At 41.3% G+C, this 27,897-nt stretch overlaps 1 protein-coding gene and 1 long non-coding RNA gene across 2 annotated transcripts; both read left to right on the top strand.

The window, feature by feature from the left end:
* Positions 1-7: 7 nt before the first annotated feature.
* Positions 8-27,620, top strand: eif2ak2 (eukaryotic translation initiation factor 2-alpha kinase 2). The gene is made up of 30 exons (XM_079511903.1): positions 8-226; positions 1,258-1,387; positions 1,486-1,649; positions 1,751-1,874; positions 3,808-3,881; positions 3,966-4,121; positions 4,249-4,381; positions 4,944-5,005; positions 5,086-5,326; positions 8,743-8,774; positions 8,856-8,898; positions 8,988-9,070; positions 9,195-9,314; positions 9,494-9,622; positions 9,722-9,923; positions 10,016-10,159; positions 10,305-10,406; positions 11,048-11,110; positions 11,452-11,583; positions 18,492-18,635; positions 24,600-24,670; positions 24,772-24,823; positions 25,211-25,248; positions 25,362-25,481; positions 25,606-25,734; positions 25,872-26,073; positions 26,177-26,317; positions 26,462-26,563; positions 26,781-26,843; positions 26,933-27,620. Exons 1-30 carry the CDS (start codon positions 120-122, stop codon positions 27,029-27,031), a joined length of 3,402 nt encoding a protein of 1,133 aa, XP_079368029.1. The 5' UTR covers positions 8-119; the 3' UTR covers positions 27,032-27,620.
* On the top strand, positions 13,894-18,241 carry LOC306930574. The gene is made up of 5 exons (XR_013790903.1): positions 13,894-14,137; positions 16,411-16,492; positions 16,598-16,713; positions 17,743-17,875; positions 18,004-18,241. It is a non-coding gene; the product is annotated as an uncharacterized lncRNA (long non-coding RNA).
* Positions 27,621-27,897: the final 277 nt, after the last annotated feature.

Here is a 27,897-nt window from a genome sequence, read left to right as displayed (position 1 = left end):
AGCCTGGAAGCACTGACTGAATGAAGACCCAGACGCTCGGAATAGAAAGCAAAAAGACAGTTGTCACGTCATTTGAACATTTCTTATAGCTTTATTATTCAGTGTTACCTGATTCTGTTATGGAATTATTGAATTACGTTGCTAAACTAAACGAATATGCACAGAAAAACAACTTGCAACTCGTATACGAGGAGGTTGGATCTGTTGGTCCTGATCATATTAAAACGTAAGTTGAACTGTGGACGCTGTGACGTTTTATACAACCGGTTTATTATAAGCATGGTGTACCTTTCTTGACCTAGTTTAAGATTTAGACTCTCGTAGTATCGATTCTGACATTTTCAATCTAAGATCTCAGAATCTATAAATACATCTACGAGAGTCTAAATGCGTGCTGTGTAGTGTAGTGTGTACTAGTGTATATATCCATATGGTAAATTGGACTTTGACTGAGTAATCGGAGTTCCCAGAAGTTTTATTTTTCGCCACTAGGGGGGCTTGACTATACAAAACGTAACTATACAAATGCTGCCTAACCTAAATATGTGTTTAATACTAAACACACACCCAGTTGTGTATGGTGCAGCAGCTTTCTAATGCTGCATTCCCAAAATTTCCCATGCAACTGATGCATTGATCCTCCCTGAAGTACCCTTGAGCAAGGCAGTAAGGCACTCTACTGTCTGGGGCAACTGAACTTGCTTGTTATGTCAACCCTCTCCTGCAACCAGTCCATCACACTAGGCTGAAGTATGACATTTATTATTGAGCGGTGCCTCCGCTCCATTACGCAGCTATGTGTCCCTATGTCTACGCGTCATTTCTCGACCGTTTCGGACACGGGAAGGCTCGCCAGAACCGGGCCGGCCACCTGCCCATGTTCCTGCGGGTCCGGATGTTCCAGGGGTCCCCTGTGTCCCTATGTACAGTATGTATGTATGTATGTATGTATGTATGCATGCATGCATGCATGTATGTATGTATGTATGTATGTATGTATGTATGTATGTATGTATGTATGTATACGCGTCCTAGCACAGATGAGCACGGAAAGCTGCAACACGGTAACTCTGTCATTTCTCGACCGTTTTTGGACGCGGGAAAGCTCGCCGGAACCGGGCCAGCCCCCTGGAGGTCTGGATGTTGCCCCCGGGGACCCCCACACACTACAGTTGCACCGCTCACTTCACACAGGTGTGATTTTATAATTATTTTGAGTCATGTTGCTTGGCTAAATATTGCCAAAATAATCCACAGATTCACCCAAAGAGCTGTGATCAATGGCCAACCCTATCCCGACGGTGTGGGAAAGAATAAGAAGGAAGCCAAAAAGAATGCAGCGAAACATGCCCTGAACAGCATGGAGCAAACAGATCCTGCTGACTCTGTGAGATTCTCTTGCATCTTTGTCAGTTTTCTTTGGTCAATTAATTAATTTGTTCAAAAATTAGGGACGGTTTACTGTACATGTTATTTTCTTCACAGATGGGAATATCTGAGTCAGATGTAGTAACTCAACCTGCACCAGTTAATCAAATGGGTATCAAACAACCCAACTGCATAGGTTGGCTCAATGAATACAGTCAACGCAAAAGGGTCACAATAAAGCCTGAGGAGTCAACCAGACTACAAAATAATGCAATAACACAGTAAGTCGCTGCTGCATACTAATGCCACTGTATTGTATACTATTTGTTAAGTCCCCATTACAAGGGTGCTAATTTGCTAAATAACCATTTTGTGATATTAGATGCTGTAAGTTTGTGGTTGACGATAAGGAATACCCTATTGCCTATGGAAGAACAAAAAAGGAAGCAAAGGAGGAAGCTGCCCAGCTTGTATATAATGAGCTATGTGGTAATCAAACCAAAAAGGTAAGTGATGGCTGAGGAAATGGAAAGCTGTCGGTACCTCCAAAGACAGCTCAATAGTTTGCCTTGTCTTGTATTAGGAATGGAGATTATGTTAATCGTGGATAGATTTTGTTTTATCAGCTGAAAATGATAAAATGTGATTGGCCACATCATTTTCACCTGTCACTACTAAAGACCTGTTTCATTCTACAGTAGAAAAAATTACACTGGCTGATTAAATAGACTTTGTGTAGCATAGTTCTACAAATAAGTCAGTGCATTCTTCAGAGAGTTATGTGGTTCTGTAAATGCATTCTGAAGACAAACAGCAATCCGTTAATATTAAAAAGAAAATAAGTGTTTTATACTTTATAACCCATTTAGACCGGGAACCCCTATGCATAACTATACCTGTCAATCCGGCAATCCAGCAATATAAACTTGTAGTGGAGTACCAGTTACTTTTCCTTGTTAAATATTGTGAACATAGAAGATCTTGTCAAGGACTATCCATATTTTGACTTTATTTGCAATAATGGCCTGTGGTGCAAATAATAAACAGAGTCATAGTCACTCTCAAGTCACTCAGATGATGCATTTCAGACAAGTCAGAATAAAGAGGAGTGACTTTCAGTTTTATTTAGGCAAAATGCACACTGGCAGGGACAGGTGTAGCAGGCACCAGTGCGAATAATGAGAGAAGGGAGATTCCGCACACTGTCGTCACTTATACAGCAGCAGTTTATTAAGCTGAGTTATAACGACCTTCAACAGATACCTGATGAAGGTTGTGAGACCGAAACGTTGTAATAAAACATTGAAATCCTCAAATAGCAGCAAACCGGCTCTATTCCCATTAAAATGCACTGGCAGAATCCACCCTCATAGGTAGAATAAAAGTGTGGTGTGACCATGCCCAACAGGAGACATGGGATGGGAGCTGTTACATGTGAGATAAGGTGGAGAAGCAGCATGGTAGCTAATCAGAATGCCAGAGAATAGAGTTGCTAGGAACATTTTAACTGGGATGTATCAGTAAAGGGTGCATGGGCAAGTGCAGTAGAGGATACACTTCTTTTCTTTTTTTTGGATATATTTTTATTTCATTTTTTGGATGAAAGGCACAGGTACAGGCATACAAAGAAAGTGCACACAAAGTGTAATTCAAATTATTATCAGTGGCTTGCCCCTTGCCTCATTTTTTTAAATCCTACCCTCAAACCCCTGCACCAACCACCGTTGACAAAAGAATAAAAAAAATAAAAGAAAAAAATATAGTAATGATAACAATTAAATGCAACATAAACATATATCAAAACAAATTGTAAATAAAGAACAATAAATGAATCCCTCCCAACCCACCCCGTCATAGGCCTGAAAAAAAAAAGATACGAGCAAAAATGTCAACAAAGACAAAAAAAAAAAAAAGGGATTATACAGATATAATTAGTTATATATGTCATGCTAGTTATACAGTAGAGGTCCTAACTTGATAGAGAATATGGTTCCAGCTATCTATTGTTTGATAGTTTGCACCATTCAATCTAGCTGTAGAAAGCTCCATTGTTACAACATCAGTTAATAACTGTTTCCAGTGATTAAAGGGCAGAGAATGTGGAGCTTGCCATCGCAGTGCCAACATTTTTTTTGCAGCGGTACTTCCTGTTCTAGAGGATACACTTCTAAGAACTGGGTTACATGACAGTTTTCTAAATAAATGTATTGTAAACATCTCTATGGTTAAAGACACAATATCAGAAGTTTCAGAACAAATAGTCACAGGACCAAAACTTAGAACATTTGTTACGATAAAAAGCTGTTATGCTAGTGAAAAGTATGTTTGTGTGTCCATTATCCAAAAGACAAAGTTCTCTATGTGCCCAACTTCATTCTTGGATCTTGCCCCTAAGAAGAACGGATTTGCAACTTACTGTGACACATTGTTTTATTTAAGACTATAGATGAGAATGGAAATAGCACATCTACTCCACAAAAGGACAAACTAAATCAAGATGGTTCCAGCCTCTGGTAAGTAAGATTTTATTAGATTAGAATCTAAATTAGATTTATTTTTAGCTTCAGTTGGTTGATTGTCTGTCTCTATTATCACAGCGAGAAAACTGAGGACTTGAATTTGAGCCCTGCGTTTAAAGAACACAGCTTCGGAGAGACAAATTTCATTGGAATTGTCAACCACTACTGTCAGAAGACCAACCTCTATTCCGACTACAGAGCCGTGAAAAGAAGTGGTCAACCTCATTGCCCTCAGTATGTGTGATGGAAACCAAATAGATACCATATTACATTCTCTTAACATTGGATGGATTATGAGAACATTAAAATGTAAAGCCTCTGATCCCAATCTTTGCACACGCATTCATACACAAACACACAGATTCTTCTACAGGTTGGTCATTGATGATAAAGAGTACCCAGTGGCTATGGGAAACAGTGCCAAGGAAGCCAAGCAAAACGCAGCTCAGCTGGCCTATGCTGCTCTTCAAGAACAGTCGGACTGGAACAGCCAGGTATTCCCCTTTGTCTATTCATTTGGTTTGCAAACTATGTATAAAACGGATTGACAGAACCTCTGCAGTACTTTATTAGTGTAGAGTTAACTTCAGAACTTTGCAAAGAGTCAATCACCAGGCTGCAATGAGCATCACGTATGAAATGCAGTTTGCACAGAGCAAGTTCAGTAAAGGAACTCTTGCTGTTGGCCGACCATTGGTCAGCCTCTCCGCTCCGGATTCTCTAATTAACATTCACATCATCCTCAAAACAAAAGCCCTGACAAGAAAACAACTGAAAACAAAACATGGTACACAGGAAAAAACACAACAAGGGCACTAAAAACGACAAGACAACCACTTGACAGGCAGACCTCTCCTTTAAATATAAATATGTATTTACCAAAACGGTTGAGACCTCCAGAGGGATCGCTTGTCAATGTGCAAGGCTATCAGCTGCTCTGTGTTTGTGTGTGTGTATAATATATGTGGCAGCTGTGGCTTATCGCTATAGAGCCATTTTTTGTGGAGCATGTTATAAAATGTTGACAACCATGTACTTATTTGTTGTGTCTTTCAGGTGTCCCTCAAGTCGGCAATGTCTGAAGATTCACCATCCAATGTCTCTGTAGCCTCAAACACGTAAGACATTGAACAGCTCAGGTGGTGGTGGTGGTGGTGGTGGTGAGAATCTGCCTACTAATGTCTCTGTATTATTCAAGGAAGTCCCTCGATGCAACATCACAAAGCATGGCAACAACCGGAAGTGACTCAGTGATATCACAAAGCACGGCAACAACCGGAAGTGACTCAGTAATATCACAAAGCACGGCAACAACCGGAAGTGACTCAGTAATATCACAAAGCATGGCAACAACCGGAAGTGACTCACCAATATCACAAAGCACGGCAAGAACCGGAAGTGACTCAATAATATTCACAGATTCTGCTGATCCTCCCAAGGTTAGTTTGTTACTTCCAGTATGCAATTTGCATTTTTTTGCAATTTGTGTAAACATTCAAATCTATGTTCTGTAGTTCACATTCATATTTTAATATTTCCCTGTTCACTCGCTTGCTAACTGCTTTCCAAGTACTGGACGGGCATTAACCAAATAGAGACATATTTGTAAGAAAGTATATTTGTAAGAAAATGCTACATGTCTTTAACTTTGTTCTCATTGGGTACGTTTACATGAGTTCTTTCAACCCCTCTTAATTCCGAATAGAAGTTAAATCCTATTAAACGTTGTCATGTAAACACCTACAAAAACGTAAATCCGAATGAAAATGCTCGATGCGATTTAAAAACCATTCCGATGTCACTGGCCGGATTATTCCGATGTTGAATGCGATTGGCCGAAAGTTGGACTCATGTATACACTGCTTCGGATGTAAATTCATTCTGTTCTTTCTGAGCATGCTCATTTCCAAGGCGCTCCAACTCCAAGGCGCTCATATCCAAGGCGTGCCGAGGAGTTTGCACATAGAGCGCGTTATTTCGTGCATTTTGCCGATCCGAAATAGCCTACACAAAAAAAAAACGTGGAGCAGGCTGCAGCAGCAGTGGTGATGATGATCCCCCTGATCTGTGAGTGTTCAAAGATCCAACCGTCCCGAGTTGATGATCACTCTGATAATTTTCAAACATGTTTGATAGGCCTATAGGTTATATAGCCAGCCTATATGTATCTGGATGCTTCATGCTACTGTAGGCTAAGTGCACGGGGGACTCACAGAAAGACGGAGGAGAGAGAGAACGAAATGCCGTCAGTCCGCTGTTCAGTAATCTCTCTCACACACACACACACACACAGTCCCAAGAATACGCTATTATCGCTATAATGTCCATCCTATCCCTTTAAACTTTTATAGGCTATAACTTGCCTATTCCAAGTTGCAACCAGACTCAGCCATCTCTATAGCTCCAATCATCACCCACATAGTAAACCTCTCCATCAAACAGGGACAGGTCCCCCAAGATTTCAAACTGGCCAAAGTAACCCCCTTGCACAAGAAAGGGAGTAAATTAGACCCCGGCAACTACCGCCCTATTTCTATTCTTAGTTCCATCTCGAAAGTGATGGAAAAAATAGTCTATGAGAACAGGTTGAAAAGTATCTTGCCACTAATAAATTATTGTACGAGTTCCAATCTGGCTTCAGAACATCCCACTCCACTGACACATGCCTCCTCTATTTGAGCGACCACATCAAACAAGAGGTGGACGCTGGCAAATACTGCGGCATGGTCATGCTGGACCTCCAAAAGGCTTTTGACACCGTGAACCACTCCATACTGGTTAACAAGCTAAAAGCAATTGGTTTCGATAGCACATCAGTGAGCTGGATGCAATCCTACCTGGAGGGGAGAGAACAGATGGTGGAAGTGAACGGAACACTGTCCCCCCCCCTCCCAGTGAGCTGTGGCGTTCCACAAGGAAGCATACTAGGGCCTCTACTGTTCCTAATATATGTAAACGACATGACTTCAGCCTGTGACTGCAACTTGTTCCTGTTCGCAGATGACTCAGCACTGCTGGTCTCGGACAGGGACAAACTGCAGGTTGAAAATGCCCTCAGCTCTGAACTCGGTAGAATCTGCACCTGGCTCGCTGATAACAAACTATCTTTACACCTGGGAAAAACTGAATCCATTCTCTTTGGCTCTATTAGTAATCTCAGCAAGGCAAATGGCTTCTTGGTTAGAGTGGGTGACAATGTTATCACACGCAAAGATGAAATTACCTACCTAGGTTCCATCCTGGAGGCTAATCTTTCCGGTGATAAAATGGCCACCAACGTAATCAAAAAAGTCAACCATAGAACAAGATTCCTCTACAGGATCTCCTCACTGGTCAACAAAAACACCTTGAAGACCTTAACAGGAGCCCTTGTACAGGGTTTCTTTGACTATGCATGCACCTCCTGGTACCACAGCACCTCAAAGGCCCTTAAAACCAGGCTCCAGACTTCCCAAAACAAACTGGTCAGGCTCCTACTTGATCTAGCCCCCCGAACCCACCTCACCCCTGCCCACTTCGACAGGCTGGAATGGCTTAGGGTCGACGACAGAGTACAGCAACTTGCAATGGGTCTGGTCCACAAGATTCGATACACCACCAAGATACCCATGTACCTGTCTAGATACTTCCTTAATGTTAACGAAGTCCACACCCACAACACCAGAGGGAGTGCAACGAACCATGTACAACCCAGATTCGGCACAAACAAGGGACTAAATTCTTTTCGCTCCTATGCCACCAAAATGTGGAACGCCCTACCAACTGTCATTAAGACATGCGAATCCCTTGACTCCTTCAAAACCGCTCTCAAAGGGCACCTACGGATGGCTGCAATTCGAAACTGGCCCCCGTAAAATCTGAATCCCCCCCCCCCGCCCCCCCCTTTTTTCCCCTCACTGTATATATTTCTTTTCCCTTTTTACCTCCTTTTTGATGAATTCTTTTTTGATGAATTCCTGTTCTGTCTATAGAAGTGTCTATTTGTACGTCTCTAAATGTTTTGATGATTTGAACATGGTGGACCCTGTTGGAAACAAGTGTAATGCTTAATTGGGTCGTCCACTCACAGTTAACAGCCTTTGTATTGAGTTTGTGCTTGAAATGTACTGTAATTCTGCAAACTGTTAATAAATTCTTCAATCAATCAATCAAACGTCATGAAACATAACGGCTTTGCAGTTTAATTGGGACACGTTGTCAGCCTGTAGATCAGCGCTTACTTACACAATGTACGTGCATTGTGCAAAGACGAATCACAAATAAACCCAATAGCCTTGTGAGGCGCACAGCGAAAACTTGATAAATGCGATGTGTGTGTGTGGGTGTGTGTGTGTGTGTTCAACAGTCTCTCTCTCTCTCTCTCTCTCTCTCTCTCTCTCTCCTCTCAAAAATAACGAGAGACCCTTGCTACAATAATAATCAGTGTGCGTGCCCTGGCCGTGCTGTAGTGTAGATAATAAAGTACAAATAAAAACGAGAGGATCACCTTCCCAGCGGAGAAGGGGAGCCGCAGCGGGTGGGGAATAAAAGACGGTAAACATATACGCCCGCCCCTATCCAACCAGCAGCCTCAAAGCTACTGCAGAATTAAATGATGGGATTTCAAAGTATCGTCTTTCACATAATGAATGAACTGCCTATATGTTATGTGTCCAACACGTGTCCATCACGTGAATTAACATGTATCATGTCTTATATCACATCTCCTTGTAAACGCTCATTCGGAATGACCATTTCCCATGTAAACACGCAGCAAAAAACATTACTTCGGATGTATTTTATTCGGAAGTATTTATTCGGAATGATCAGCCTGCATGTAACCGCGGCCATTGACTCTTCTTTTCCCACTGTTCAGCCAGAAATTCATGACGTTAAGCCCAAAATAAGGTAAGCAGGTTTCGGAACACCCCAAGCCTATAATACATTTTCCATAATGTCTGCAATTGATCCATCCACTTGTTTCACTAGACTTGCAGCAAATTTCCATGGGATACCTAACAAGACCAAAGAGGTAGGCCCACTGAACTAAATATTCAAGGATTTATATTCAAAGGTCAAACATTTACATGATGTGCATTATTCGTCTTATTTTATCCTTAGGCTGGTGTGATTGACAATTTAAATGTAAAGAATACAGAACATAGTCCTGGAGGTACTTCTAACCAATCATCAGCAGAATCAAGGTATGGTAAATATTAAACCACGATTTACCATGTTGTACGTTATGTGTGTTTCTATGTTTATCATTGATACCGCTTTATAATCTATATTTTTACCATGTTCTACTATTTGTGTTTATCTCAATAGATTCTTATCAGAGTTTGATTCAATTGAGCGTCTTGGAAAAGGCGGCTTTGGCAGTGTTTATAAGGCTAGACAAAAGCTTGACGAGAGGTTTTACGCTGTAAAGATTGTGCGCGATAAAGAGTAAGTATTTTGTGTATACAGTTCATAAAGCCTAATTCATACTTTGTAGTATGAAGGTGGTGCTTGCCGGCAAGAACTGATTTCCAAGTTAACATGTTAAGTAAGCTTATGTGTAAGTTACTGATACGGTTGAATTGAAGGTTTCAAATTAATTACATAATTGAATTCTTTGCCATCAGAAAAGCCAGAAGAGAGGTGGGTGCATTGGCACATTTTCAGCATCGTAACATAGTGAGATACAGCACGGCTTGGACTGAAAACACGGCCTACATGTATGACTCTGCTACTGACAGTTACAGCACTTCCCAGTAAGGCTCTTTCATTTTGTTATATATAAGAATGAAAATCCCCTGATCAATTATATACATTTATTATCTATTTTTGTTTTTTTTACGTCACTACTGAAGGTCTAGCACCAATTCACCGACCCGGTTCCTATACATTCAGATGGAGTTATGTGATACGAAAACACTTAAGGTGTGGATAGATGAGAGGAACGTGGCTCGACGAGACCCAAGGAGACAGGAAGAAAGTCTTCCTATTAAACAACAAACAGTTAGCGGGGTAGAATACATCCACTCTAACAAACTCATCCACAGGGATCTGAAGGTGACTGAACTCAGAACTCAGATCTTAATTTTTCTTTGCCCCATATCAGTGGTTATATTTGATATGTATTTGTGTTTACTGTGTTCATTTAGCCTGCCAACATCTTGTTTGGACGTGATGGAGAGGTGAAGATTGGTGATTTTGGGTTGGTCACAGCTGAGGATAACGACAGTGACGAAAACCTTCTGGAGAGGACAAAAAGCACAGGAACTAAGTCTTACATGGCACCTGAGCAAGTAAGATCCGTACTAATATTGTTTTTGCAAAGCACTTGGTTCTACAATCTCTGCCATGTTAATGTTAAAATGTATGTTGTTGATTGGTCTATGCCATGTATATCTCTTCTGTTGCTTTCATTATCATGTTGTTCTTCTATGATAGAGAATCGAGAGCACTTACGACAGAAAAGTGGATATATTCGCTTTGGGCCTGATATATTTTGAACTCCTCCAGAAGGTCGACTCTGGTCACGAGAGAGATGCGGTGAGTCTTTTTAATCATAATATGGGAAATTAACCACTATTAATCTTATCATTTATTTGTGTGTGTGTGCGTGCGTGCGTGCGTGCACGAGAGAGTCTCAGTTTCTATTTCTCTTTACAGTTTTAACTTTTCATTTAAATTTAGTATCATGACTTCTTGGCCATTTTAGTTTCGTTTTTGTTAACCCATTTCTATTTCGTTTTGATAGTAATAGTTTTATGTTTTTACTTTGACAAAAACCCTGCACCACCCTCCCTTGAAGGACCAATACAATACTGCAAAAACATGACGTCTCAACATGTTTAACATGAATGGCATTTATTGACATAAGTTATTTTAAATCTACCCAACCCTCCCTGGGAGTGATTGCCTTGCCTGTTCTCCATTTTGACCGCATTGATGAATCACAGCTAGGCATGTTCAAATTCAGCCAACCCTATAACATGTTTGATCTCTTTAAACACTGGAAGTTGGCAAACGGCAAAAAAGCATGCACTTAAACTTGGCAAGAATGTGCCAAGAACAAGCATCCTCTTCAGTAACTTAATCCGATCAAACAGCACTCAGTGCTTGTTGATTGTTACATTGTACATGTCTGACTATACCATACTGCCATACTCATATGACTGAATTAATTATAGATTTGGTGGAAGGTCAGAAATCTGGAGTTTCCAGATGATTTCTCTAAGAAGTTTCCTGGTGAGGTATGTACATTTTAAATATGACATTTAGATTTAGGGCCCTATTTTTGCCAAAGCTATAGGCCTATCCCTAAACATCTTAGTCTTTTTTACTATTTTGAAAAACATAATAGTTCAAATAGCCAATCTACAAGCTCAGAAGGTGTCGATGTAGAACGTCTAGTTTTTAAAAGTAATTTTAAAAGTAAAGTAAAAAAAAGGGGGGGGGTGAAGTTTAGGGATAAGTGGTATAGCATGGCGAAAATAGGTCTTATTAGTAAGACTAAATTAGTCTTATGTACATCAGTACATGTACATAGAGGCGTTCATTAGTTTGCAATTTTGTTATTGTTGATGTGTTGCAGGAACGATTAATCAAGTCAATGCTGTGTGAGAAGCCTGAAGACCGACCAGAAGCAAGTCAAGTGAAGAAAGAGCTGGAAAAGTGTGCTTTGACACTTGTAGACAGAGATGTGCACCAAGACAATAAGACTGTATGAGTAGAATAGATGGTATCAATTAGGATACGTGTCAAAGCCATCACTATCCTGTTTGCAGTTTACATCACTACGAAGCTCAAAGCTAATTTAAAACAATAATAATAATGTATAATTATGTTATTGACATTTTTGTAACAGCTCTTTTTTAGGACAGCTGCGATATACTGGGATATACTTGGTGCCTTAAAATGTTAATGGTATTGCAGATTGTATTGCTATTAGGAAGCGAGTGTTGTGTATTTCCATTAGTATCAGATTTTCAATGCAGCTTGTCTGCAATTATTAGCAGACAGCAGGAATGACTAGTTTCAACACCCAAATACATATGACAGTACATTGTCATTACTCAAGGTCTACTTATGTTTTTGATAATAGGGAATGGCTTGCCTCTCTTTTCATGAGCTCATGTTATATATTAATTACATAAGTAATGGTGCCTAAAATCTAAAGAATGATTGGCCTATCATGATTTATTTTCTTTTTTTCATTGATTTGTTCCATTAACTCATCTCAGCTTGCTTGATCAGGGTGTGTCAGCTACTGGGAAAACTATTTACAGTAAATGTTCAGCATTTGCTTTGCACTGAAAATAATTAATTAAGTAATTTGAAAATAAATAATGATTCACTATGGTGTAAAGGTTCTCTCTCTTGTCTGTCTGTTCCCAAATAGTACTGCTTCACATGATCAGCTACAGTAGCCTAGACAGATGCAGTTTATAATATGTTGAGGTGAGGTCGTGAGGATGTCCAGTATGGAAATAGTGGGCTGGGAACTGCTTTTTTGTTGGAAAGCAGTAATTCTCAAATGTGGGTCCGGGGACCCCCAGGGGTTTTTATATTGGGGGTTACAGGGGGTACATTATTGATAGGAACCTAATGGAGCAATGGACTTTTTGATTGATTGATTGAAATATTTATTAACAGTTTGCAGAATGACAGTACATTTCAAGCACAAACTCAATACAAAGACTGTTAACTGTGAGTGGACGACCCAATTAAGCATTACACTTGTTTACAAGAGGGTCCACCTTGTTCAATTCATCAAAACATTTAGAGACGTAGAGACACTTCTATATACCGGTAGTCAAAGAACAGAACAGGAATTCATCATAAAGGATGTAAAAAGGGAAAAGAAACATATACAGTGAGGGGAAAAAAGGTGGGCGGTGAGGGGGGATTCAGATTTTACGGGGGCCAGTTTCGAATTGCAGCCGTCCGTAGGTGCCCCTTGAGGGCGGTTTTGAAGGAGTCAAGGGATTCGCATGTCTTAATGACTGTTGGTAGGGAGTTCCACATTTTGGTGGCATATGAGCGAAAAGACCCTTACAGGCCTGTAAGTTGTAACTCCGAGTGTAGGCTACAAATGGAAGCAATGGACACAGACGGACCCCCATAACTCTGCGTACTAATGGAACCACATGGACCAAAATTACCCTTACATTGCTTCCATTTGTAGCCTACACTCAGAGTTACAGGCCTGTAGCCTAAGGGTCCATTACTCCATTTGGTTCCTATCAATAATGTACCCCTGCCCTGGCCCCCATATAAATCTATGGTAACCTCCCAAGGACCCCTGGGGGTCCCCGTACTAGTACTATGATGTCTCTTTTCTTACAGGGGTCCGTGGATTATTTCCTTATTTTCCTAATGTAGCACGAAATGAGTTTGAGAAATCCCAGGCAAAGTCCATCATTTATTCAAACGTCAAAAAGTCATCTCCCTTCTCCCATAGTTACATCAGGTTACCAGCATCCGTTCCATACAGTTACAGCATTTTTGAGGCCTTTGATCCCCTTCCAGGCAGAGAGCCCGGTTCCCCCTTGTCTCTCTGTTCCTCACAGTTCTCTAACTCAATTCTTCTGTGTTGTAGTTGGGTGTCACCTTTGTTGTGTGTGTGTGTGTGTGTGTGTGTGTGTGTGTGTGTGTGTGTGTGTGTGTGTGTGTGTGTGTGTGTGTGTGTGTGTGTGTGTGTGTCGGGGGAAAGTCAAAGACCCCCAACTGTGACAGGCATTGTAGTACTAATAAAATGTAGAAATACAGAGTTAAAGTTATATGTACAATTATGACTAACCATGTAGTTATGAATATGCTATATGATTCAACTACTCTAATGGGGACCCTGAAATTAAAAAGTTTGAGAAACACTTCTTGAAAAGTCAGGGAGAGTGCTATAATCTGCGCCCCCTATAGGTTATTTTATGCATGATCCCATGATTACTTTGCTTCCCTCACGGAAATCGAAACTCTTGTTCTTCCCTAGAGTGACAGAAAGTTCCAGCAAAGCAGTGCTGCAGATGAGATCGACCCGACTGGAACTGTACTTCACTGAACTTGAAGCTGAACTTGAAGCTCCGAAGCTCCGATTCAGAATAAAAAATAATCACAGTTTGTCGCTACATTTGAATAGTGTTTTGTTCATAGCTTTGTTTAGTGTTGTTGTTTAATTCTACAATGAATGACAATGCAAAACCGCAAGAAGATGCACAGGAAACAGGATTTCGACATCTCGGATACGACGAGGTTGCCTCTGGCCTTGCTCATATTAAAATGTAAGTTGAATAATATAGCAATTAAGTCTGTCTGCCACACGGGCATGGACAGGGCATGCGACAGTCGATACTGAAATCACCACATCATGCATGGGCGGTTTTGTTTATGTGATTGACTGTCTTTAGCCATATTAAGTGTCAGGAGGGAAACTTAGGCTATTTTTTTTTTGTTTTTGAGTGGTGCAACCACTCCAACTTCTCCAAGGAACAGCAATGTCCGTGTTCACCTATGTGTTCACCTAACTATGTCACTATGAGCACGAGTACCAATGAGTACCAAAAGTGGCGCTGTTGTGCCAGAAACAGAGAGAGAGAGATAGTGCTGCACTGCTGCCTGCTAATGAGAGACAGAGAGAGGGAGAGAGGGGGGGGGGGGGGAGTTGCACTACTCAGTTCACACGGGTGTGATTTTATATAATTAAAGGTGCTGTAAGTAATTTAAGTGAGTTATTTTATTTTTGTTAAATGAGCAGTAGGCTATATGGGTAAAGTGATTTGTTTGTTAAAACCCTTTACGGTCTATATCTTATGGTTAAAACAAATACTTTTTTTTAAAGTTTAAGTATTTCTTCTAATTGCTATAGCCATATCAGCTTGAGTTTTAGCGGATCCGGTTCCAATTATGGTTCTCATTTTTGTTTCAAAACTTTTCAAATCTGTATGTTTATCCCATAGAGTTATATACCTGGGTTATTATCCATATGAGTTCTCTCTCTTGATTGGATGAAACTAGTGGCAATCCACGGCCAGAGCCATAGAGAGTTTATTAAGACATCGAGGGGGCAGCATGCCCATAGACTCCAATGCATTCCGTAAACTTCTGGTTGTCCCCATTCAATACTTCCGCTTGTCCCCATTCAATAGACGGTCTATGTAGAAGAGCCTGGCCCCATGAAGTGAACGGAGTTGTCGTAACTGTCTTACTCTATGGCTCTGTCCATGGCCAAAGCCATAGAGTAAAGGTGGCCTTACACTAGCAGATTTTTTTCAATCTGAAATCTGATAGCACCACACACTACAGGTCAGGATAATCGGAGTGGGGCAGAGAAAATATCAAACCTTCTTGATGTTGATCGGGCCGATCCCGATCGCGCTTTGAGCGGCCCCGAGCAGATCGATTGAGTCGGGCACCCCCCGAGCGTCAAAAATGCCCGATTATCGGCTAGTGTAAGGCCACCTTAAGTCAAGTCAAGTCAATTTTATTTTTAGGGTGTGTTCGGAAATGCGCCCTGAACGCACTGTTGTGCTCTCTTGTCGTTCGTTTATTCAGTGCACTCGGTGCGTTGTCGTTCGAAAATCCAGTGCGCTGCGCACCGGGTGTGCCGAGTGCCCGCACTGAGCGACCCTATCCTGAAGCTGGGGTTGTCCGGTGTGTATTCGTCACAGCTGTTTTCTGCCCCCTCAATGTCCTAACTCTGTCTTACTCTATGGCTCTGTCCACGGCTAGCAACCCAGCTGAAAATGTAAAGGGTGCGTTCGGAAATGCGCACCGGGAATGTGGTCAGTTTGTTGAGTGTGGTGGGCGGTGACATCACAGTGTGCCTTATTTACGAACGACCACAGCTGTGACGCATTCACGCCGACACCGGACAACCCCAGCTTCAGGGTAGGGTCGCTCAGTGCGGGCACTCGGCACACCCGGTGCGCAGCGCACTGGATTTTCGAACGACAACGCACCGAGTGCACTGAATAAACGAACGACAAGAGAGCACACCAGTGCGTTCAGGGCGCATTTCCGAACGCACCCGAAATGTAAGCGACCATTGTGCGACCTTGTGCGACCTGGTTGTAATTGGCTACTTCTAGCCAATGGGACAGAAAGCAATGGCAAAGCTCCCTCTGGCCAATGGGAAGGGGAGAGGCAAATATCCCTGGCAGCCACGCAGGCTGCAGAGTGCAGACAGACAGTGTAGATCAACGCAGCAGAGAAGCATGATCACACTGACGGGGTGACGGGGAAGGAAGAGCTCACCCCGACACGGCGCATACTACAATTATTTGACACGTTTGCAATGTTCGAACGTCACTCGATATAACTTCAAACCAAACGTGTCTGAAACAGCACAGCCAACAACGGCCGCGCGGCCCGAGGTTGTGACACAAACATACACGTTACTAAAATAATAATCATTCATACTAATAGGGTGGGGAGAACACAACGGAGACGGCGCTTCTTTCACCTGACAACCGTATGTCGCTTTGCAAATGTTGCAGAAATACTCCACAGATTCACCCAAAGAAGTTGTGATAAATTGCATTAATTATCCCAACAGTGTTGGAGAGGATAAGAATGAAGCCAAACAGAATACAGCAAAACATGCCCTGAACAGCAAGCAAACAGATCCTGGTGACCCTGTAAGATTCACACCTTTTTGTTCAAGTTTACAAATGGCTAATAATCTGTTCAAAAATGTGTCCCAGTTCTCTTTACATCTTATTACTATGCTGTTTTCTTTACAGACATCAGTTATAACTGCACCTGCACCAGTTAATCAAACAGCTATCACTCCACCCAACTTCACACGTTGGCTGAGTGACTATGCTCAACACAAGAAGGTCTCAATAAGGCCTGTTAGGCAAGTATTGCAACACACTCTCTACTCTTATGTGTATCTTTAGTATATCTTTAGGTTCATTGTCTGCGCCATGCCGAAAGGCATGGCCGACTGGCCGAGAATATCTTTTGCACTTTTGTCTGTCCGTCTGTGATCAGCTAATGTCCGGCACCACTGGCTTCATCACAGCGAAACTGCACACACACTCCATGGATGCCAGAGCTGAACCTCTGCCCTAAAACTTTCACATGAGCCTGTTATAGCGCCACCAGGAGGCCAATCTTTTCAAAACGACAGTACTCTCCTACAGATTTGGTCCAAATATCAAAATCTCTATAGTCATTAAACAAAACAGGTCTTTCAGATTTTTTATATTCTTTATGTTGTGTTTTGTCAGCCCTTACCTGTATGAGTAATGCAAATTAAAAAATAAACCTTGATTATACTATTGATTCTATTCTGTAGTGCTAATGCTTTAAATGGAGTTTTAAAGACTTTTGTCTGGAAACTCCTTTCCACAGAACTGAACATAACAGAGCAATACAACAGCACATAATAAGAGCAATATAACAGTAATAAAATCATTGAAAGACAGACAGCATTCAGGCCTGTTCAGCAAAGCCTGCTGTTTAAGGCAGCTATACAGCATGGGCACACTTGAGCCGACAGCCGCGGACAGAAGAAGCTGTGTTTTACGTCATTTCCGAGTTTTTAGACAGCTGGTGGATGGAAAAGAAGCTCCACCCCCGCGGCTGACTGCCGCAACGGACAGATTCCCGGAAACGCTCTCCTCCGCGGCAGTCAGCCGCGGGGGTGGAGCTTCTTTTCCATCCACCAGCTGTCTAAAAACTCGGAAATTACGTAAAACACAGCTTCTGCTGTCCGCGGCTGTCGGCTCAAGTGTGCCCATGCTGATAGTGTGACTGCATGTATCAGGCTTTTCCTGAAGCTAGCCTCAATGTTCTGTACCACTGCCTGGAACATGGCAAACTACATTGTTAAGTCACCATTGTTAACATTGTTTACTAAATAATACTTTTGTGCCATTAGGTGCTGTAAGTTTGTGATTGGCGATAAGGAATACCCAACTACCTTTGGGGAAATTGGAGGAACAAAACATGAAGCGATGGAGGAAGCTGCCAAACTTGCATATAATGAGATATGTGGCAATAAATCCAAAGAGGTAAGTGGTGCCATGGCTGAGGAAATGAGGCTCTGTCTTTACTTTAACCTGACACACCTCAGTCTGTGGTGCAAATAATAAGCTTAGTTAACTGTTCATGTATTATTACTACGCGTTTTTCTTTACAGTGTCAGTCAGGAATATCAGTAGCACATGTGACTCAGTCTGCACCAGTTAACTACACACGTTGGCTCAGTGACTATGCTAGACGCGAGAAGTTACGAAACAACCCTGTAAGGCAAGTAGTCAACACACTGTCTCTACTATGCATAGTAATGCTATTCTATAATATTTATCAAAGGGACACTTCACCCTTTTTGCTAAAAAATATATGTTAATGACGTTTAGAAGGTTTAGAACACTTTCCTGGGGGTCTTTATGTGTGTAATATGTGGTTTTAGATATTTTAGATTTTAGCAGTGGCCGGTGTCTCTGATGTCATGGACACTGGGCTTACTGCTAAAATCTAAAAGATCTAAATCCACATATTACACACATAAACACCCTCAGGAAAGTGTTCTAAATCTTCTAAACATCATATTTAATTTTTTTTGCAAAAAGGGTGAAGTGTCCCTAGTTATAAGTCAACATTTACAAGGGCACTAAATAATAATTTTGTGATATTAGAGGTTGCAAGTTTGTGCTTGGTGATAAGGACTACCCTATTGCCTTCGGAGGAACCGGAGGAACCCAGAATGAAGCAAAAGAGGAAGCTGCCAAACTTGCATATAAAGAGATATGTGGTACCCAACAGAAAGAGGTAAGTCATGGCTGAGGAAACCTGTCCTGTACATTAACCTATAAAGACAGATTGATGAAAAAGTAGAAAGAGTTTTTGTGATGTTTTAAGGGCCTTTCAAACGTGAAGCGATATAACGCGACTATAGTTAATTTTCAATGAGACCTGCGTTTTTGGGCGGAGCACTGGGGAGCAGTCGCGGTGCGACAACGCAAGCGTATTTACATGAGCGCGGTCCCGTGCCAATTGTTGCGCACGTGCTCGTTTCGTGCACACGCCCGCGACTCACCAGACCTGGATACTGTTTAGCTTTTTTTTAACGCTTGCGTTGTTGCGCCCCTCTTGAGCAGACCTGGAGGAGACCTGTCATTGATCCAGGCAACGCCTGCGTTCCTCGCTTCCCGTTTGAAAGGCCCTTTAAGATCACGTGATGAGCTGATACTGAGAGGACGGCACGCACCTGGCTCCTCCGCTCCCGTCAAACAATTTACCTTTTTATTCGGTTATTGTCTCCACCAGGCCGAAGGCATGGGGAGAGAGTATGTTTTGCACTCCGTCCGTCCGTCCGTGTGTGTGTGTGTGTGTGTGTGTCCGTCCGTCTGTGAACAGCTTGTCTCCACCAGGCCGAAGGCATGGGGAGAGAGTATGTTTTGCACTCCGTCCGTCCGTCCGTGTGTCCGTCCGTCCGTTTGTTGTTTGTGTGTGTCCGTCCTAATCTCCGGCACCGTTAACCCGGTCGATGTCAAATTTTGCAAACACACTCCCTGGATGGCAACGATGAACCTCTGCCCCAGAATTTCCAGAACGGCCTGTTTTAGCGCCACCAGGAGGCCGCTTTGTGCAAAACAAGTTTTTGGACAGTACACCTACAGATTTTGTCCAAACATCACACAAATTGGTACACAGTCTCTCTAGAGCCATTCAACGAAACGCGTCTTTCAGATTTCTCAGACTCCATCCTGATTGGCTAAGATTGGCTTCCAAAGTTTGCAGGAGTGCTCAGTTTCAAACAAAATGCTGCAAATCATGGACACATCGTGTGATTTCCGTGAAATTGTGCACGCACATTCCCACTAGGCCGAGGAAGAAATGCCACGTCTCACACACACACACACACAAAACATCCTCCTGGTGGAGACCTGTGCCCAGAAGGGCACTTTTTCTAGTTAGTTATCTGAAACAGTTTAGTTTAATCTGAAACGTGACCTAACAAGACAACATATGTCTAAGACTAAAGGAAACAAACCCAAGATCCCAAGAGAACCAAGGATAACACGAGCCGAAGTTCGCCGACAGGAAGACACGGCCAACAAATCTCAAACAATGGCTTCAACTCCAAGCTCAAGTTCAACGGCCACCACCACGGTGACGCCGCCGCAGGACAACACCGCGCTTATTCAAGGTATATCTACACAAGTGGCTGCGATGTTAGAGGCAAAGCTTGACAAGTTTTCTGAAACACTGGAAACTATTACCACAAGATTGGAGAAGAGTGATAAACGCATGGATGAGGCAGAGGAACGTATATCCAACACTGAAGACGACTTGAATACGCTGAAGCTGGCATTAACTCGGGCCGAAAAAACAATTACCATGTTGGTCGAGAAAGCAGACCAGCAAGAAAGTTCCCGACGTTCCCGATGTGGGAACATAAGGATAACTGGACTGAAAATGGGGATCGAAGGGAGAGATCCTATCACTTTCTTTGAATCCTGGCTACCAACAGTCTTGAATCTACAAACAAAACATGCGACAATAAAACTGGATCGGGCACACCGTACAGGTGGTACGAGAACAGACAATAAGCCACGTCCGGTCTTGATTAAGCTACACAACTTCACTGATAAGGTGAAAATCACGTCCGCTTTCAAAGCACAACGGCCCATGACATGCGAGGGAGAAACCTTTGTCATCCGTGCTGATATCCCAGCAAATGTCATCAAACAAAGAAGATGCTTCAATGATGTCTGCAGCCTACTCATCAAGAAGAAGACTGAATTTCGTATGATTTTCCCTGCCACTCTCGCCTTCAAACATGAAGGCATCAACTACTCATTCATCAAGGCAGAAGAGGCTAAATCCTTCATTGATAGCTGGGTGGTAACCGAGGACGCTGAGGGAGACGAGGACATCGAGGGAGTCGAGGACACCGAGAGAGTCGGAGACACGGAGGGAGTCGGAGATACGGAGGGAGTCGGGGACACCGAGGGAGTCGAGTTGAGAATCAGTCATCCTAATATACAGGTCTGTGGTCTCATGATGCAAAGCTAAAACATGAAATATAATAATGAATTGCATTTTTATAGCGCTTTTCCAAGTGCTCAAAGCGCTTTACAATGGTTCATTCATTCATACATTGGGAGGTGAAGCGGCGCACAGTCGACGCCAGCGTCCTCATTTCCCACTTTCACACACTCATTGGAGGCACTGTAGGGTTCAGTGTCTTGCCCAAGGACACTTCTACATGTGGACAGGAGGAGCCGGGATTCGAACCGCCGACCCAGGGATCATTGGACGACCTGCTCTACCTCCTGAGCCACAGCCGCCCCATCTATGATGCTGAAAGAAAGTTGCCTGTCTGACTGCCACGGAATATAGTCTTGCAATCTAAACTGATGCTGAACTGTTGACTAGGGGTGGGACGTGGGAGGGAGGGGAGATTTACATTACAAAAATAATAATAATAATAAAACACTAGGGCTGTGACAAAGAAAAAGGAAAAGAAAAATATCATTATGCCCCCTTAATAGGTACATCACCTGACTAGATTTATGTTTACATATATTTTTTCTCATTTCTTAGCCACATTTTGTTTTCGGTTAATCAATTTTACAGGTATATGTTGTAATGCAAGCTAAGGACATGTGATTTTTTCTCTCCCCTCTTCCACAAAAAGTGTTTAAGAGGGGAGAATGTTGTTTTGGGTAGGATATACAGTATAAAATAAAAATGTTTCAGAGTACAACTAATCGGACTAACACTGCGCTGTTGGTTGAAACAATGCCCATATGCTCATTACCAGATATATACTATATTTTACTAGCTTATGGAGGTGAGCATGCAGTTATTGTAGTTATTATTATCCTTGTATTTTTCCACTCTCTCTTTCCTATGGAATAGACAGACATGGAGAGGTACGAAACCAACAGCACCAACCAATATATGGGGGTGGGAAACGGGTCTGTTGAGAGTTGCTGTTATTCACTAAGATGGAGAACATGAGTGCTCCTGGAATGTGGATAGGGGTGTTTTATCTCTTGCTTGCCGGGCTGGGGCCTCTCAGCCTTCAGGTATATGTGTGTTTAATGTATATGTGTGTTTAATTTATTTTCTGTATGTTTTGGGATTTGGTCTTAAGGTTTTCAAGATCATACAAGTTATGTTTGTTTGATAAAAAGAGGCCACATCAGCTTAATAAGTTACGTCAAATTGTTAAGGTAACAATAATGCTACTAGGCAAACAAAACAAGTGTTATGAGTACAACAAAAATTATTTCAAATAATGTTAAAGGCAATAGTTCCGCTTCACAGGTAGAACGAGCCCTCTCTTTGCAATAAATAATTAATACAGATCAATGTGGTTTTATAAAAAACAGGCAGGGGCAAACTAATATGCGCAAGCTATTAAATGTTATTCAGCATGCCGTATCTATTTAGGACCCTGGAAAAATTTGGATTAGGGGATACCTTTATAAAGTGGGTAAGACTTCTCTATCATTCACCTAGTGCCAATGTAGTGGTTAATGGGATACGATCACATTCTATCAAACTGGCCAGATCTACCGGGCAAGGAGATCCGATCTCATCACTCCTGTTTGCAATAGCCATTGAACCCCTTGCAGAGGCGATAAGAAGCAATATAGACAGTATAGTCTTATTTGCCGATGATATTTTATTATTTATCACTAACCCAGAGACCTCTGTCCCGGCCATTCTGTCAGTAATTGATTATTTTGGTCCAGAGTCAGGATATAAGGTAAACATTGCACATTTTCCCTTTAAGTGGTCCACCTCAGGATTTACTTATTTAGGCATAACGGTCTCTCCAAATTTAGAGGATCTGTTTAAGCTACATTTTATACCTGCACTGAGAAAAGTAAAATGTGATCTAGACAGATGGTTTCACCTTCCGATATCATGGATAGGTAGAATGAATCTTATAAAAATGAACATCCTACCACGTCTATTATATCCCATGCAAATGCTCCCGTTGTGGATAACAAAAAAAACAGCCAAGAACCTGGAAAGGGATCTCTACAAATTTATTTGGCATGGCAAAAAGCCCAGACATAAATTCAAGACATTACAGCTTCCTGTAGAGAGGGGCGGTCTGGCGCTTCCCAACATATTTAACTTCAACTTGGCCTGCCATTCACAGACCTTTCATGAATGGGTAACTGATCATATTAGCGGAGCATGGGATCACATAGATGAGTGGTGTTGTTCACCTGCAAACTTGCTGATTCTGTTAACGGACAGTGGGAAGCCAGTATCGAGTATTAAAAAATCTTTTATTTATAATACAGTAAGGCCCTGGAGAGAAATGTCCACCTCCATAGGGAGGAAGGAGTTCTCCTCCTCCCTGATTCCTATAATCAACAATAAGTATTTTCTACCAGGTATTAATAACAGTATTTTTAGCCATTGGTTTACAAAGGGAATTAAGACTATATGTGACCTCTTCATTGAGGAAGGGCTCATGTCATTTGCACAGGTTCAATCTCGTTTTGATATACCCAATAACCACTTCTTTGCCTTTTTACAAGCACGTCACTTTATGCAAACCAGCATTAAGCTCCCCCCAGATGAACCAGTTAAAAGCCCGCTAGATAAATGTCTCACACAGTTTTCAAAGCCCAGAGGCTTTATCTCCCACTTCTATCAGTTTATGGATACTCTGAACAAGCATAACATAGATAAAGTAATATCATCCTGGGAAGGGGACTTTAGAACTCACTACCAAATGGCAGACTGGAAGGCGAGCATTCTTTCCTGCAGTAGCACATTCTGCTGTAACAGACTTAGGGAGACCCAGTACAAAATTTTACATAGACAACACTGGACACCATACATGTTGAACAAGTTTGATCCTTCAAGATCTCCGCTATGCTCTAAATGCAAAGACAAAACCGGTACTTACATTCACTGCTTTTGGGACTGTTTGACAATTTCTAAATTCTGGTCCTCTATCTCTAAGGAGATAAATACAATTTTTAAATGTATAATTGCAAAGAAACCAGGTCTCTTTTTGCTTAGCCTTCCAGAGCGGAATATGTCCCTGAACCCAGCTAATGTTATGCTTCTTCAAAAATTACTAGTTCTCGCCAGAAAATGTATCCTTTTCAATTGGATCATGGATAAACCACCAACAGTTACACAGTGGTACCGGGACATATATACAATCTTACCCATGGAGAGAATGAGTGCTAGGTCTAAAGGCAATGAAGACATTTTTACCAAAATATGGAAACCTCTACTCGACCACCTACCATCAGTTGCCCTTAGCTAATACAGTATGTCTCTGAATAGCTGTTTTCAACCAATGGAAGGGAAGGCTTGATGGGTCTATGTAAAGCTGCTTTCTGCTGTTTAGCTGGTTAATTGTATCAAATGCATGTTGTGACTTGCTATAGCTGATGAACTGCTCTGATTAACTAATACAAAAATAACCAATGATCTTTTTATCATATTTATTTAGTTTTTTTTTTCTTTTTTTCTGTATTTTATTTTCTGTTTCTGTCTATTGTTTGTCTGCTTCTGTTAGCCTGTTTTGTACTTATCGTTGAATGTATTGAATGTAGTTGGTTTATTATTTGTCTGTCTGTCTTAAAAAAGCACAGGAACGTTACAATGTAATGAAACAAGCACGTGTATGTGTATACTGTAAATTGATGTGCTCAAATAAATAAACATTAAAAAAAAAAGGCCCTTTAATCTCAACCTGCCATACAGTACTGCAAATAATCATACGGTTTAATTTTCTAGACTATAGATGGGAATGGCTGTGGCACGTCAGCTCCACCAAAGGACACGCGGAAACATGTTTCAACAGTCTAGTAAGTAAGATTTTAATATACAGTACTATCATAAGTTTTCAGATTGATATTATTGCAAAACATTTGAGTCAGATGTTGATTGTTTGTCTCCATTATCACAGTGAGAAATCGGAGAAATTGAATTTGAGCCCTCCAGTTAAAGAACGCAGCCAGGTATGTCCTTTTATCTATTAATTTAAAAAAAATGATATCTCATTTTGACAGAACATACAGTATAGGATATATTAGTTTGCATAGATCCCTCAAACATTTTGTGAACAATCAACCACCAGAATTAGCCGCACTGATTACCTGAACTATAATAAAAAGGAGGTACACATGAGTTTCTTCTTTTCAATATTATATGTTTGCATGTTTGCAATCTGCTGAGCCTCCTGCCCATGTTTTTTGAGATTCCTTGATTATTGCCTAAAGTCATGTTTATCACACATTTGTACTGGACGCAAGAATAAGAAGACAATAAAAAAAATCATCATTATTTCATATTTTATTTCTTTGAACATTTACATGATATATGCTTGTTACTTCTTTTTTCTTCAGGATGGTGTGATTGTCAGTAACCAATCAGCAGTCTCGAGGTATGGCAAATTTAATTTTAAACCTTGATTTGCAATGCTGTGCGTTACATGCATTTCAATGTTTATCATTAATACTGTTGTATTTTCTATGATGTTTACCTCTATGAGTTTAGGTTTGTATCAGAATTTGATTCAATTGAGCGTATTGGCAAAGGAGGATTTGGTCGTGTTTACAAGGCAAGGCAAAAGTGTGAGCAGACGTTTTACGCCATAAAGATAGTGCGCTATAAAGAGTAAGTATTTTATTTATATACTGTAAATATGAAATTGTATAATTGTAAAAGATATTTAAGTGTCAGTTACTGACAGTTACAGTTGAATTGAAATGAATGATGTGAGTGAATTCTTTGCAATCAGAAAAGCCAGAAGAGAGGTGGGTGCATTGGCTGAGCTTCAGCATCCTAACATAGTGAAGTACCACTCCCATTGGACTGAAGATTCAGACTACATGTATGACTCTGAGCCTGACAGTTACAGCACTTCCCAGTAAGTCTGTGCTGCTCCAGTGTCCTCTCTTTCTTCTCTTAAGTACAAATCTCCTTTGTTCAATTCTACACATATTTAACATTTTAATAGAGAATGTGATTTCTCTATATCCGTCTTTATTTCTCACTACTCTGTAGGTCTAGCAGTGATTCATCGACTAAGTTCTTATACATTCAGATGGAGTTATGTGATATGAAAACACTTAAGAAGTGGATAAAGCAGAGGAACGAGGCTGGAGAAGACCCCAAGAGACAGGAAGAAAGTCTTCCTATTAAACACCAAATAATTATAGCGGTAGAATACATCCACCGCCAGAAACTCATCCACAGAGATCTGAAGGTGACACTGAACTCAGAAAATCTTTATTTTTCTTTGCTCAATATGAATCATGGCATTGGATATTGATTTATATTTACTGTTGTCCATGATCTTCAACGATTAGCCTGCCAACATTATGTTTGGACCTCAAGGAGAGGTGAAGGTTGGTGATTTTGGGCTGGTCACAAACGATAATGAGAGTGATGAGAACCTGCAGGAGAGGACAGAAGGCACAGGAACGGTACCTTATATGGCACCTGAACAAGTAAGATCATCAACATTACTAATGCATTTAAAGCACTAGGTTCATTTGTATGTTTCTTATGTTCTTTGTTCTATGACGTCATGTACTGTATACTGTATATCGTACCTCTGTTTTTATTTTTATTGTTTTGTTCTTCCATGACAGAAGATCCAGCCCACTTACGACAGAAAAGTGGATATATTTGCTTTGGGGTTGATATATTTTGAACTCCTTTGGAAGGTTGATTCTCGTATGGAAAAATCAAAGGTGAGTATCATTTATGAGTTAGATCCTTGTTTAGGCATTATTAGCATGATACACATGTACTGTATAACAAGGTGATTTTAGTTTTCATTTAGTTTCTATTCACAGTTTTCCGTTCATTGTCAGTTTAGTTTAAGTTTAGTAACATGAGGGATATAATTGTTGTTGTACATGTCTGACCTACTATACCAAACTGAAATCCTCATGACTGGAATTACAGATTTTGACACAGCTAAAAAAACTGGAGTTTCCAGATGGTTTTTCTAAAAGGTTTCCTGGCGAGGTATGTACATTTGAAGTGTAGGAATTTGCTACTTTGTCTTATTAACATAATATAAAGGATCCTCAGTTAACCTTGTGTTACTGTTGCAGCAAGGATTAATCGGGTCAATGCTGTGTAAGAAGCCAGAAGGCAGACCAGAAGCAAGTGAAGTGAGGAAAGAGCTGGAAGAATTAAGCAATATTACATGAGAGGGTGTGCTTTACCGTCATTAATGCACACCTGGGGCAGCGGTGGCTCAGGGGTAGAGTGGCTGGATGGTAACCGCAAGGTTGCCAGTTCGAACCCGGGCTCCCCCAGAGTTAGTGTCAAAGTGTCCTTGAGCAAAACACTGAACCCCTAATTGCTCCTGATGTGCTGGTTGTTGCCTTGCATGGTTTCTTCTGCCATCGGAGTGTGTGAATGGGTGAATGTAATGCACAATCTATGTAAAGCGCCTTGGATAAAAGTGCTATATAAATGCAGTTTTTTATTGTATTGCAGTGCTTGTTTCTGGGTCTCTGTTTTTGCCCTTGAGGTGTACCTTATTTTGTATTATGTTATGTTGTCGTTTAAGTTCCACCTTGGTTTCCTGAGTCTACTTTGAAGTTGAGTTCTGCATATGGGTTCAAACACTGACACAACCTCTCAGATACATTTGGGCTCACTGAGATTACAACCAGTGTTGTAGTGCTACTTGTTTACAATGCTTAATTTTATCCATAAAAGTCAATGACAAGTCCAAAAACATATTTTTGCCCAAAAGGTGTGAGAGACTGTTGGACCTATTACCCCTAACGTGTCAAAACCTTTATAAAAATCAACCTATCATAAACAAACCGAAAACTGGACTAATGAGATTTCCCACCCAGAATGAAATAAGAAAACCCCCAGTCCCAATATACAAGTATGTCGAGATAAAGTAAAAGAGAAAGAAGGAAACAAGGGATGAAAAAGATTCCTCCTCCGGGGGCACGGTGGCACAGTTGGTAGTGCTGTTGCCTCACAGCTAGAAGGTCCTGGGTTCGATTCCCGCTCGGGACGCTGTGGGCGCTGGCGGCGTGTTTCCCCGTCCGCG

This window comes from Electrona antarctica (assembly GCF_951216825.1).
Source record: "Electrona antarctica genome assembly, chromosome: 10".
NCBI classification, from domain to species: Eukaryota; Metazoa; Chordata; class Actinopteri; order Myctophiformes; family Myctophidae; genus Electrona; species Electrona antarctica.
The sequence above is the reverse complement of the archived record's forward strand: the minus strand, read 5'-3'. Positions and strand labels throughout refer to the sequence as shown.

What these genes read in the sequence shown, in the direction of transcription:
- eif2ak2 (XM_079511903.1), top strand. Translation starts at nt 120, where the DNA reads ATGGAATTATTGAATTACGTTGCTAAACTAAACGAATATGCACAGAAA. An exon ending in GACGTTAAGCCCAAAATAAG is followed by an intron (nt 8,775 to 8,855) that starts GTAAGCAGGTTT and finishes TTGTTTCACTAG; the next exon opens with ACTTGCAGCAAATTTCCATG. An exon ending in GACAGTTACAGCACTTCCCA is followed by an intron (nt 9,623 to 9,721) that starts GTAAGGCTCTTT and finishes TCACTACTGAAG; the next exon opens with GTCTAGCACCAATTCACCGA.